We start from the raw sequence: 12,679 nt of genomic DNA, 5'->3' as shown, positions 1-12,679 counted from the left end.
TTAATAAATCGATAAAACATTGAATCTCTTCGGACTTAATGTTATTTTCATGGGATTTTACAACCGTTTGACGCAGGCTTTGGTTAGACCTAATCTCTGTTCGTTATTAATGGTCTATTTGGCAAAACGAATCTACGTGTACGAGCGATACGTTATCACATTGCGATGTTCCTAGTTTATCTCCTTCGAAAATTAGATCCGTCAGTTCCAGACAAATCGCAATTGTCTGTTAAAGCAGTGACCAAAACACTCGCAATTTGATTTTTGATTTGTATAATGATTTCCATCTATTGCACCTTGGGAGTAAGGCGCTCAATATCTGGATTTAGAGTGTACTTAAACCACAATGTATCCAAAAGACAGCAAAATCTATTAGATGCAGTGCGTTAAATGACGAGAGCGAGAGATTGCCAATACTATGATCAATGTGTGCTGAAACTTTCACATGTGCACATATGTTTTTTAATAAGGAATTCTTGAATGTCGTCAAGTTTCGATTGAATATGCCATTAACTCTTCCTTAAAGTCGATCTGACAACCGGGTGTTACTTTCAGGGTGATCATGCGTCATTATCCATCATCTCCGGGGACAGTTGTCAAGCCTGCATATAAAAGACATCTTGGTGTTGTTAAGAAAAAAATTGAAGCCTACGGCTATTGGTGTTCATATAGAAATCGATACATTGATTATTGTAGTGCAAACTGATCTTATTAGCGAAAAGATCTCATCGAAAACGATAAAATATTCACAATTCTGTATTGCCTTGTAAGATGATGGAAATATATCGTAGACGATATATTTCCATGATAAGATGAAGCTGAAGTAGTTTTCATATGAGAATGTCAGATGTGCTCGAAAAAAAAGAGATAATTCGTTATGTACGCATTAGAAACGCAGACTAAAACCCAAGTATGTATGTAAACGTTATGTCACACGCCACCGCGGTGTTCGTCTCCTTGGCAACGTACCGTTAATGCATCTTGTCGGTGCCCAATGTGAAACTCACTATTGCAATTGTTGACGGTGTATCTCTGCATCGTAATATGTAAGCGCAGCAGCATAGTAATTAGCAATCGAACTCGCCGGCACCGGGTATCAAATCACCGCACGACTTGAACTGTAGTTTCCATGCATCATCCTAATAATATTAGTTCAGCATATCGGATCTCTTTTGCCTGTCGCACGATTGTATATAGTGAAAAAGACATTTGGCAAACAAAAAATTTTTCACCAATAGAAGGAACACATGAACCGAAGGACAGCTGGGGAAGACGCTAGTTGGTTGATTTGGGCGGTTTCAGAATGGGTTGGGTTAGGTTCAGGCGTCGAGGAGGATTGAGGTTGGCTTTAAGACAAGCGTTTCTGCTTGGAATATCGGTATGCTTTCTCTTTGGAATACAGATTCGAGATTGGATGAGCCCACCATCGGATGTCACTAATGAATCAAGATTGGGTAAGTCTCAAGCAGTGATTTGATAAAAGAAAATTAAATAAGATAATAAAGATTTTTTTTCGTTGTGTTTTGGATATTATGGTTTTGATATTATTGTATTTAATATACCAATATTGCTAAAATGTCATAATGCACGTTTTTGTTGCATTTCATATTCAGTCTAATTTTCTAACGTCTAATGTACATGAGATGGAAACATTAGTTACACTGTTTCAACCTTAGAAGAACGTTATATACCATTTCAATAAACTGCTTGTCATATTTTTCAATCGTGTTTGTCGGTCCCTTACATGTAACTTACGGTTTACATAAGGATCCTTTCGTGAGGTTTTTATTAAGGGTTTTCAAAAGACATCTCTCTGTATACAAATTAGACGCTTTCAGTAACACTACATGCCTTTCTGTACCATCAATCATGAACTCGGCTTTGCCAACACTTAAATTGATTTCTCAGACAAAAGAGACTAAGCCGAGGAGTAAGTTAACATACATTATTACGCTTGAAGATTTTGCCGATTAACATTCCTTGCTTGCTCGAATCGACTTTTAGACTACCTAGACTCTCTGTAATTAAAAACTGGACGAATCTTCAAGAATAAATTGACTTTATCTAGAATGCATTAATAAGGCATGAAAAGAAAAGGCTGGGGAGCACTGACGCTCACCTAATTACAATTCTTAATTGCCTAGGCGCAAGGCACCGTGAGAAGAATGGGTTGCTGCAGTCCAGTTCCAGACGGCGACTTCTGAGTGAACCCGATGCTTACAATAATGCTGAAAATGGCAGTGCCACCAATAACAGCGAGGAGGAGTGCACACCAGCTGGTACATTTAGGCCTACATTGATTCACATTGTTTACAATTGTTTAAAGTGTCACGTTTTAAGGCAAGAACAATGTTTAAAAAAAAATTTATGGATTTCATTTTTACCCATTTTAATGCAATACGCATCTAAGAGAATGCTGTAAATACTCAGATTATTGCAAATTATAAAAAAAAAACACTTCTATATTCTATTATCAATGCTCTTAAGAATTTATGGTTTCAGAAGCATTGTGAAAAGACTAGTCCCTGACTTAAGATTTAATATATTTGGATAATCCCCTTTTCAAAATGACATTTAATGCTGCAAAGGAAAGGTTAAAATCAATCGTCTTAGGTGCCATATCTGATTCAGTACCCATAACGATTTTTCTTCGGTCTTCAACAATTTCTCACCAATAAACAATTATCTGTGCCCATATTCGTCCAATTTATCCGAACAAGATATCCGTGCCATATATGTAATACTTCGATCTAACAAGGTATTTTTCTAGATTATCCTGAGCCAAGTTCAGGAATACAAGCGTACGTGCTCTTATCTTTGCTTAGGGTGTATTTTAGAATAAGAAGCCATAACAATAATTCAGAAATGTTACAGGGCAAGTTATAGAGCAGTAATAGTTTTATTGACTGTCTCCTTTAAGTTGATTAATGTGGGAATCATTTACCAAGCGTGGACGACTTTTTTTTGGTTTTAAGATAAACGACATGTCTAAATCTCATACCGCTGATACGACATTTATTTGCGGGATACTTTCTAATGTTTCACTTAATTTCCACTGAATTATGGACTTATTTGTTTTTGCCGGATATTAAAAGAAGGTTTCTAGTTCAGAAAAGCAAAATCAAGAAGGGGCGTTTGGTTTGAGTTGCTATTGTATTTTCGTTAAACACCTTGGCTCCATCGTAAGTTTGGGCCTTTGCTCACCCATATGTTTGGCTAGCAATGAGACAGTGTCCCCTTTTCTAGTTTTCAAGCACTCAGTTATTATGGGTCGGCTTACATAGTAAAATCCAAGTATCGAACAGTTTTTGATGTGTCTACTTGCCATGTATGTCTCGATGGATTCTCAGTCCATCCCGTACACTGAAAGCAGCATCAAAGTACAAAGTCCACTGCACTGATTACAGTAAAAGGTTTTGCGTGTATATGTCAAGAGCCTTTATCGTACTTGTTGCGATTTGCCTGCAAAATTGCGATTCAATTAGTGATAGCCCTGTTGTATGATCGTATGTAAGGGTTTATTGCAAGGTAGGCGCAGGGGAAAGTTCTTCTCATTGCAATCATTTTTCATTGTTTTTAAATTCAAGTCAAAATGGTCATTATACTGCAGGGAAAAAGCATAAATTTACACTAATTTTCTATACAGCAGTCAGTCCAAACTACCCTTCTTCAGAGATGGAGATTAGTCAATTTTATCTATTGATGTGGAAATGGAAAACTCGATCTCAATAATATATCATCCAGCGAAACGATCGTTCCATATTGCTTTATGCTGCCCTGATGGAAAGGGTGAAAGGGCAATTTTCAATCACAAGTTTTGATGTTTAACTTTTATTTAGCTGTGCGTTTTAGTGATAAAGAGGAGAAAAACTGTTTAACTCTCCATGCAGCCAGATGGGTTTCACTATAGGCGACTATGCATTTAGTTAATTGCATTATGGGTTACCAACACTTGCAAATCGAAGCACATTATAAGGCTGAAATAAGTAAAGATTGACCCATGGGATGGTAGTCAAACTTTAAACGTTTCTGAATGTTCACATTCTTCCGTCAAATGTTCCTCGTCTAATTCAATCAGATCGCTCAAGGATACCAGGTTGTATTAAAGACATTAAGATCATCTTAGCGCGGCTGATGTGAGTTAGTAAGAATCGATTTTCATCAACGCGCGACCACGCACTATATATTACAATGGGGTCGTAACATTCGAAGCATGCAGTATAATTGTGATGGAAAATGCTCATGATGTAGTTGCATTACCTTACCATTTTAGTAATGTGGTTGTTATGCCATTGAGGTATATAGTCAAATTTAATTAACAAATATATACATCATAAAGACGTGTCTGCAACCTTTCAGATGAGGTTTCAACATTTTGCAACATTCTTATTATATCAAAATGCCAATCGATAACAGCATCGTGTATTTTCAAATGCATCCACAGTAAAACAACCATATCAATCAAAGCTGCTCTTTGCAAAACATTTGTTTGATTTAATGCAAATCTCTTAAATTAGTGATAATAGTCACGCTTTCTGTTTTGAATGGCATTCTTGCGGTATCTCACTTCTGCAGGAAGACTCATTCGTCGTGCCTTACGTTATTGATGTCTGGTGATGCTTTGATGCGGTTGTTTAATATATTGAGATAATATCCTCACCATTCGGATTCAACATGTGCTCGGTACAATGCTGATATAGTAAAATAATTCAATATTTTCTATACAACTAGTGCGATGTGTAACAGAGTAGTATGTAGCAACGATTGTGCCAAATGGCAGGTTCCTTTACATTTTTATCCTGCAGTTATTTTGATTCACGCTGTCATTTGATTCATGTTTTATTCTGCAGCATATCACGAGTTTCCACGCGATGTATTCACATCTACGCAACGTGCCCAAGGCGCAATTATTATCCACTGTCTGGTACTGGCATATATGTTTGTTGCCCTGGCCATAGTGTGTGACGACTACTTTGTGGCATCATTGGATAGAATATGTGAGGTACTGTTTATGTTATCACTTTTCCATCATTGGATAGAATATGTGAGGTACTGTTTATGTTATCACTTTTCCATCATTGGATAGAATATGTGAGGTACTGTTTATGTTATCACTTTTCCAGTGCTTACATTGTCTTCTGGTATATCGATTTTAATGCCAAAGTAATTGATTTGTGAGTGAGTTGATCGGCTGCTAGTATGCTTTATTCTTTTTTATATTTTACAATGAAGGATTCCAGTCGGAAAGATGGAATAAAAGCCTAATGGCCGCTTTGGGGCTCAAATGTTAAGCCACTGCATTTGTATTGTCTTCTTCAACCGTGCTGTTACGCGGCCGCCATTTCTCCTTCCTTTCATTTCTAAAATATTTTATCCTTAATTTAATCTTTGAGGAAAAGATGGTCAATTAAATAAACATAAAACTTGTTTAAGTAAACACACTGCTAATGATATTTAGAACTTTTGGAAGTAAAGCATTTTAAAAGATCTATATAATTGTTGATGAAATGTCATCTTGTGATTTTGAGTTGATCTTTTTTGGATTGCTGTGGGCTAATTTTAACTGATTAAAAAAAGATACTTACTCAGGTATCCATTGTGATTTTGGAAGTTAACTGAATAAAAAGGAAAGAAAAGAAAAGAGAAACAGTCATGTTCCTAAAGCATTGCTTTTTGATATCATTATGTAGAAATTCACCGTTCAATGCGCCGAGACATCAGATGTTTTTTTCTCATCAAACAGCCATTTGGAAATTGACCCATGTTATTCATGCGCTGAAGAAAACATGCACGCAACTATGCCATCGTTGTACAATCAGATCTAATGAAAAAATGTCCTCCATTTCCTTTTTTGTAAATTACGTGTGAACAGCAAATGGTACAACATCTTTTATGTGTACTTTCTACAGAGGAGTTTGTATTTTACTTGTTCTTATGCCCAGTTTGTAATGAAAAAAAAGGTGTTCATCAATGTGTATATGAAAAAGGCTAGCGTGTCTGACAAGACCTCTTATTTCATATTTCCAGAAACTCCATCTGAGCGCGGACGTCGCAGGAGCCACCTTCATGGCTGCCGGCAGTTCTGCTCCTGAGCTCTTCACGTCTATCATTGGTAGGGCGCTTAAGGTCTCCACACATGGGGTACTTTCATCTTGAGAGTTATCGCTGATATTGCAAAAATTGTTTTATTTGGGGGGGGGGGGGGGGGGGGGGGGTCATAACGTATTTTACGTCGTGTTTTCACGGGATGTCCCTTTCCTTCTGATAACAGATCGACGTTTTTCCTTTAATAGATACTGAAAGTTTTTTATGTAAAATTACGCCGCTTCTCCGTTTTGCCCACCCTCAGTGGTTATCAATAATCTAGACTGCATGTATTCTGATTTTGATAAAGAAAATTGTCTGAAATTTTCGGTATATATTCTAGGCTCTTAACAAGCATAGGGTAGAAATGTTCGACATTTACTGTGATCGAAACGCTGGGGATAGGATTTAAAATCAACTCCCTGCTTAATGTTATAAATACTTGCCTTATCTTTAATATTGTATTTAAATTTCTTCCATGTAGGCGTTTTTGTCACCCGTGGCGATGTAGGCGTGGGGACTATTGTCGGGTCAGCAGTATTCAACATTCTTTTCGTTGTCGGAATATGTGCCTTACTGGCGGGACAGGTAGGTACACCTTTACCGCCCCCCCCCCCCCCCCCCCCCCCCCACTCTCTCTCAGGTATATACAACGCTGCCGCCATCGTGTATAGTGCATAGTACTGTGTTGAAGCAATGTATTCTAATTGTAAATAAGTAAATAGACGTATATTCTATTTAAATATTCCCTTATTTGAAAAAAAGGTACTCTTACTCGGGTACCCCTTGTATTTTTGAAAGTTAACTAAATAAAAAGAAAGAGAAATAGTTATGTTCCTAAATACACGGCTTTTTGAAATTAATTTAATTGTGTTTTTCCGTGAATTGTTTTCTTTAAGGTGGTACCTCTATCTCACTGGCCACTGATAAGGGACTGCACATTTTACTCTATATCAGTAATCATTTTGATTGCGGTAAGTGATTTCAATACACATCATAGTCGGATATAAGACCCCCCCCCCCCCCCCCCACACACACACATACACACACACTCACACTTTTGGGTATCCCAAACCCGCCAGTAACTAATAACTTAAGAATAATAAAATATTTCATACGTTTCGTTTGAAATAATGTGTCTTTTATGTTTCAGTGATCACATCTAATACCAATGATAAATGAAAATGTCATCTTTCGTCATCGTGCGATAATATCTTGTGTAGAACATTTTCTTGATAATAATCAGGTATCGTAAAAAAAAGGATATAGTATTGCAGATTTTTTTTTACGTTTCAGGTAATTTCAGATAGTTTCGTCAAATGGTATGAATCGGCCATCATGTTATTTGTATATCTACTCTACATTCTTGTAATGAGGTAGGTCGAAAATATTTGACAGATTACTTTGCCAAACCTTATAACGACCAGTTTTATCATACACAACATTAAGCTCATTACATTGCTGAATTAAAATTCTTTCTGTCGATCTACCAGGCTTAAATATCCAAATACCCTTTTTTTTTAATCTTTCCAATTATCTCGATATATTCTAACATTAATGGTCACCGAATAGCAGTCGTTATTCAATAAATGATTCTAAAATGTATTAGAAAAACGTCCCGGCCCGTTATTCTAGTCGTGACACAATCACGAGAAAATAGATAAATAAAATTCTAAATCTATGATATCATACCAGCCGTCATCTTTCCTACCCGTTTCAGTATCGGTGAAAAGTATGAAGAGTGTCAGCAGAATCCTCTTCATAGTGATGCAGTCAGCTGAACTGCCGTTTTTTTATCAATTTCATTTGCCTTGCATATTGTCGTACGCTGATATCGGTACGTCTGAATCTACTACGGTCTAGTTCAATTGGATTTTATAGAAAGCATGATGAGAATTGTGTGTTATTTATCCTGATTTTGATTGATTTAATGTTTCTTTTGCAGATTTAATAGTACGATATACAGCTGGTTATCAAACAAAATAGGAGCTTATTTAGGATGGGGAGAGGAGACCCATAGTATACTACCTCGGGAGAAAGATATTTCTTTTCACGGTAGTTATGGTAAGTGTGTGTGTGTGTGTGTGTGTGTGTGTGTGTGTGAATTCATGTACGTCTTTTTGTTTGTCTCTGTAATCGCCTTACTCGTACTGCAGACCTCCTTCTCATGGTATATCTAATAGCTGAGTATAGTCAATAATTTAAAACGCATTTCTGTTTTAGAACGATTTAATGATGACATAGATGACACCGAGGACCCCAAATCACCAAGACTCTACGATGTGATACATGTTGATGATTACGTAGCCAAAAGCAAAGTCAAGTAAGTGAGCTCCACCTTATTGCATTATCTTATTGTGATTTGACGGCTAGGATTTGGACTCTAAAATTATAGAGTATGTTTCCAAATTGCTTTTATAAGATGGAATTGGAATTTGAGTGATTTATCAATTCAGTTGGTAGAGTGGCATTCATAACTACTTGACCTTTTCAGATGGAGTTTCGCAGCCTTTGTCTTTCGTTTTCTAATACAGAAACGATTTCGCACGAAAACAAGATTTATAAACGCCGTGCGACTGGTTGTCCTTCAGGTAAGCTAATTTCAGTGACCTTTTTCTTTCTTCGCGCTGCAGAACTGTAGCGCCGCGTGCATCTTCATGGCGCCTTTACATCATGGACAAAGCCAAATACTCAACAAGACCATTAGGAACACTTTAGAGCGGCGCACACGTTAATTTAGTTTATCGTCATTCTCGTGAGATCTGCATTAGTCTAGCTTGTTCGCTATAATATATTTCATTTATCGATTAGTTTACAAATTTGTCTCATATTGCTCGCAGAGAACGGGTCGCATGCTTAAGTCTAGATTACATTTGAAATGCGACGCCCGTACGGTGCACGTATTCCGCCCGTAATACCCTTTTCGCACGGCGTCTGAGCGGAGGTAGACGGTGGCGGTGCGAAATCGCACGGAATCGTACTGATTTAAGGCCATGTAATGTAGACATTCTCGGCGTAGCCCGTAGCTCCTTACGATTAAAATAATAATAATAATAAATTTTTACGGACAATTTCATCGCACGGCGCCCGTGTAAATGCAATCTAGGCTTTAATCACGTTCCCGTTCTCACGGCAGTTCAGTTGTTAATTAATTGTTGTTCAGTTGTTAATTAATTAATTAGAAGACATATTTACCTTAATGAAACAGAATAACGAGTTCAATGTGGCTTCACATTTATTCCGAATTTGAAATATCAATGATCACATCATTTTCAGAGGCGAGCTTTGCTCATGGATGCGGCTTTTTTGAAGAGACACAGGTTCAAGCACTTGACCTACGCTAGTACTCTCTCAGCGTACAGTAACAGGGCGCTCAAAAACTCTCTGCAAACATGGTAACTATCGAAGCGTTCTATTTTAAGTACTAGATTTACCTCTAAAAATGATGACTGATTTTGTAACGTAAGCCAAAATTAAATATTTCACGAGGATTCAGTGCCAAAAGCCAAATAGTAGTAGTTGGAATAATAGTAGACTCATTTTTTTAAATTGTACCTTGAAATTGCAGTCTAACTATTGACGAAGCGGAAGAAGAAGATACCTCAGACGAATGGCGCACTTTACCACCCAAAGGTCTCACAACCAATATCTGTTGTCAGTTCTAGTATAAACTTGTGCTCAATTCAGTGTAAGCACGCCAACGCAATGTAATATGTGTCACAACTGCCACAGCTGTGATCAACCGCCTTTCCTTGTACAATTGCGACGAGTTGGTATCGCTTGGCACATCTATCAAACTCTACTTAACGACTTTTGCTTAGTTGAAAAAAAATCATGATTTCAAAAATTTGGCGTGAGTTTCGTAACACCGTATCATCTTGGTTTTATTATTTTATTTTATAATTTTATTTTATTATTCTCCAGGAACAGACTGGTGGTGTTATATAACATGGGGTCTGGTATATCCACTGCGCACATTACTTTACTACACCATTCCTGACTGCAGGAAAAAACGCTGGGAGCGCTGGTTCATGCTCACGTTTACCGTCTCAATCATTTGGATCGCTATGTTTTCCTACATGATGGTGTGGATGGTGGGTTGTGCATCCTGCAAAGTGTGATTAAACACGGAGTCTATGGGCCTCGTCAAAATTTTACTCCATAAAATTGTCAATGAAGTTTTAATTTTGTGAACTGTGCGGGTAGAACTGTTTCCAATATGTATTCTTTTTAATAGTCCCGAGGCCTTTTTCATAATCAATTGCTGATAGTTCTTCAATAATACTTCAATAATACTGTAAGAGGTGACTTCTTAAAAAGTGATCTCGTAAAATATGAATTTCGTATAACGTGACAAAAGGTTTACAATTGCACCACTGCACAGTAAAACTTACTAAAAAAGATAATGTAACCACCTTTTTCTAATCATGAACCATCAGGAGAAATCTTTTAAGTTAAAAATAAGACTGACGTTCAGTAGATATAAGAGGTTATTTTTGCCTTAATTCGTTCGTAAGTTAACAGACTAACTCAAGAAGTTATGGACAGATCATGGCAAAACTTTCCAGATAGGTCAGCGATGAGCAAACGTAGAATCAACTCGATTTTAATGATGTATTAACTGACTAATTAAACATGACAATTAAGCTACTGAAGCGAAGGTCTGGATTATTTTATATATTAGTTTATCATGCCCGACTTCTGTTGTTGGTTATTACAGATGACATTGGTGGGTTTTACCCTGCACATACCTGACAGCATTATGGGGATAACGTTCATCGCAGCAGGGACCAGTATTCCCGATGCCATGGCCAGTATTATAGTGGCTAGGCAAGGTACCGTCACCGGTTGACAGCTTTGGCAATGGTTCATGGGAAACTGTTGTAGAATGTTACTTATTATATGATATGACGGTGAAAACTACGGAAATGATTTGGAATTTTAGATAAACTGCTAATGTATAATTAACTGAAGCTAACGGAAATAAATTGTTTTTCTGTTGATGAAAGTAAATTTATGGACTTTCAAATAACAAACTTTAACGCGTCTTGTGTGTAGAAGCTCCAAAAATAGACTTATTTAGCATTCTTTTTCATACATATCTCTAGATTGCCCTGCATTATTTTCAAACCTGATTATTTCTTATGCTCAAGAACTAACATAAACTGACATTTTCTGTCATTTAGGCCTTGGAGACATGGCGGTATCGAACACAATTGGCAGCAACGTATTCGATGTCCTGATTGGCCTGGCGTTCCCATGGTTCCTCAAAACTGCCATGATACATGCAGGATCTATGGTAAGGAAGTCATTAAAAGTAATTCCAAAATCAATAGCTATTTAAATAGATGCATAAAAAGATTGATTAGTTTTAGTTCGTGTTTTTTCGTAAATAAGAAGTCATGTGCCTGGAAAAAGTATACATCAAAATATTTACTTTTCTTAATTGTCCTTATCTCATACAGTTCTGTTATTTTGTAATTGTGTTTGGTTGACTGGGTAAGTTCCAGATATATTTGATGTGAACCTAGCTGCGTTAATAAGAGACAGAAAAGTATTTTCACATTTCTATGAATTGAGAATTATCCTAGATGCGTTTTATTTTTGAAACACCATGGGAATGAGACGGGAGTTTGAACATGTTTTGACTTTTTTAGGTACACATCAACAGCAACGGCCTGGTGTTCGCAGTAGTGCTGCTATTCCTCACTGTTATAGTTACGGTAGGTTGCACAATAAGCAGCAAGATACAGAACAAATGCACAAATATGGAATCAAAGCTTTTGTACAAATTGATAATAGGAAAAACCACTCACGATACCGCCTGAGTGGTTTTACCGTTTTCTAATAGGTAGAAAATAGGTATAACCTTTGCTTCTTTAATCTTGCATGATTGTAGACTTCTTAACAATTCTTCTTCTTCCATTTGTTGGAACTATCCTTTTAATTTTATCATTATTTCTATAATGCCTTTAAATAAATCCGATCCAGTCTTTTTTCATAGAATTAATCATTCTGCTTACAGATAGCAGCTATACACTTTGTAGGATGGGTGCTCAACAAGAAACTAGGGATTATCTGCATCTGCGTTTACTGTCTTTTTCTCACCTTTGCCATAATGATAGAATTCAACGTTTTTGGTTACGTCAACCCGCCGACGTGCACAGAATGATAAACACAGAAGTGACTTTCCACAACAGCCAGAAGAACTGCATCGATGTCTGGACCGTTTTGTACATTCTTTCCGATCAAAAAGTGTTTTAGGGCGCCTGTGTATTATAAAGATTCACGTCCGTGATACCCGGTGTTTCAGAGAGAGATTTCAGATGGGCTGGAGTACTAAGTGAATGAATAAACGTACAAGCTACTATGGGATTCAGGGTTGTTGCAAGAGTGACATACCAGTAACTGGCACAGAGGACGCGCAGTGGATAGTACCGTTACTTTTAACGATCATGTTTAGCCTGGAAATCCAAGGTGTTTGATGTGAGATGAAGGCAACCTTATACCACTTTCGGTGAAAAGTAAAACTTGTCTTGTTATAATATGTTTAGGCCTGCTTAATGCTCGGAGAATAAATCAAACAAGTTTAGGT

General features: G+C 37.1%; 1 protein-coding gene across 1 annotated transcript; it reads left to right on the top strand.

Annotated features, from left to right (window-relative positions):
* The first annotated feature begins 980 nt into the window (after nt 1-980).
* LOC106164521 (sodium/potassium/calcium exchanger 3) lies at nt 981-12,676 on the top strand. Its single transcript, XM_013542467.3, has 17 exons — nt 981-1,454; nt 2,145-2,279; nt 4,851-5,002; nt 6,028-6,112; nt 6,569-6,672; nt 6,984-7,058; nt 7,381-7,460; nt 8,030-8,148; nt 8,308-8,407; nt 8,579-8,675; nt 9,361-9,479; nt 9,653-9,717; nt 10,009-10,178; nt 10,805-10,919; nt 11,271-11,383; nt 11,742-11,807; nt 12,110-12,676. Exons 1-17 carry the CDS (start codon nt 1,304-1,306, stop codon nt 12,254-12,256), a joined length of 1,893 nt encoding a protein of 630 aa, XP_013397921.2. The 5' UTR covers nt 981-1,303; the 3' UTR covers nt 12,257-12,676.
* Nucleotides 12,677-12,679: the final 3 nt, after the last annotated feature.

Source organism: Lingula anatina, chromosome 2, assembly GCF_051362555.1.
Source record: "Lingula anatina isolate TDL-2025a chromosome 2, LinAna3.0, whole genome shotgun sequence".
NCBI classification, from domain to species: domain Eukaryota; kingdom Metazoa; phylum Brachiopoda; class Lingulata; order Lingulida; family Lingulidae; genus Lingula; species Lingula anatina.
The sequence above is the reverse complement of the archived record's forward strand: the minus strand, read 5'-3'. Positions and strand labels throughout refer to the sequence as shown.

Coding starts and splice junctions, on each gene's coding strand:
- LOC106164521 (XM_013542467.3), top strand. CDS start 1,304: ATGGGTTGGGTTAGGTTCAGGCGTCGAGGAGGATTGAGGTTGGCTTTA. Junction 1,455..2,144: donor CACTAATGAATCAAGATTGG/GTAAGTCTCAAG, acceptor TTAATTGCCTAG/GCGCAAGGCACCGTGAGAAG. Junction 6,673..6,983: donor GTGCCTTACTGGCGGGACAG/GTAGGTACACCT, acceptor GTTTTCTTTAAG/GTGGTACCTCTATCTCACTG.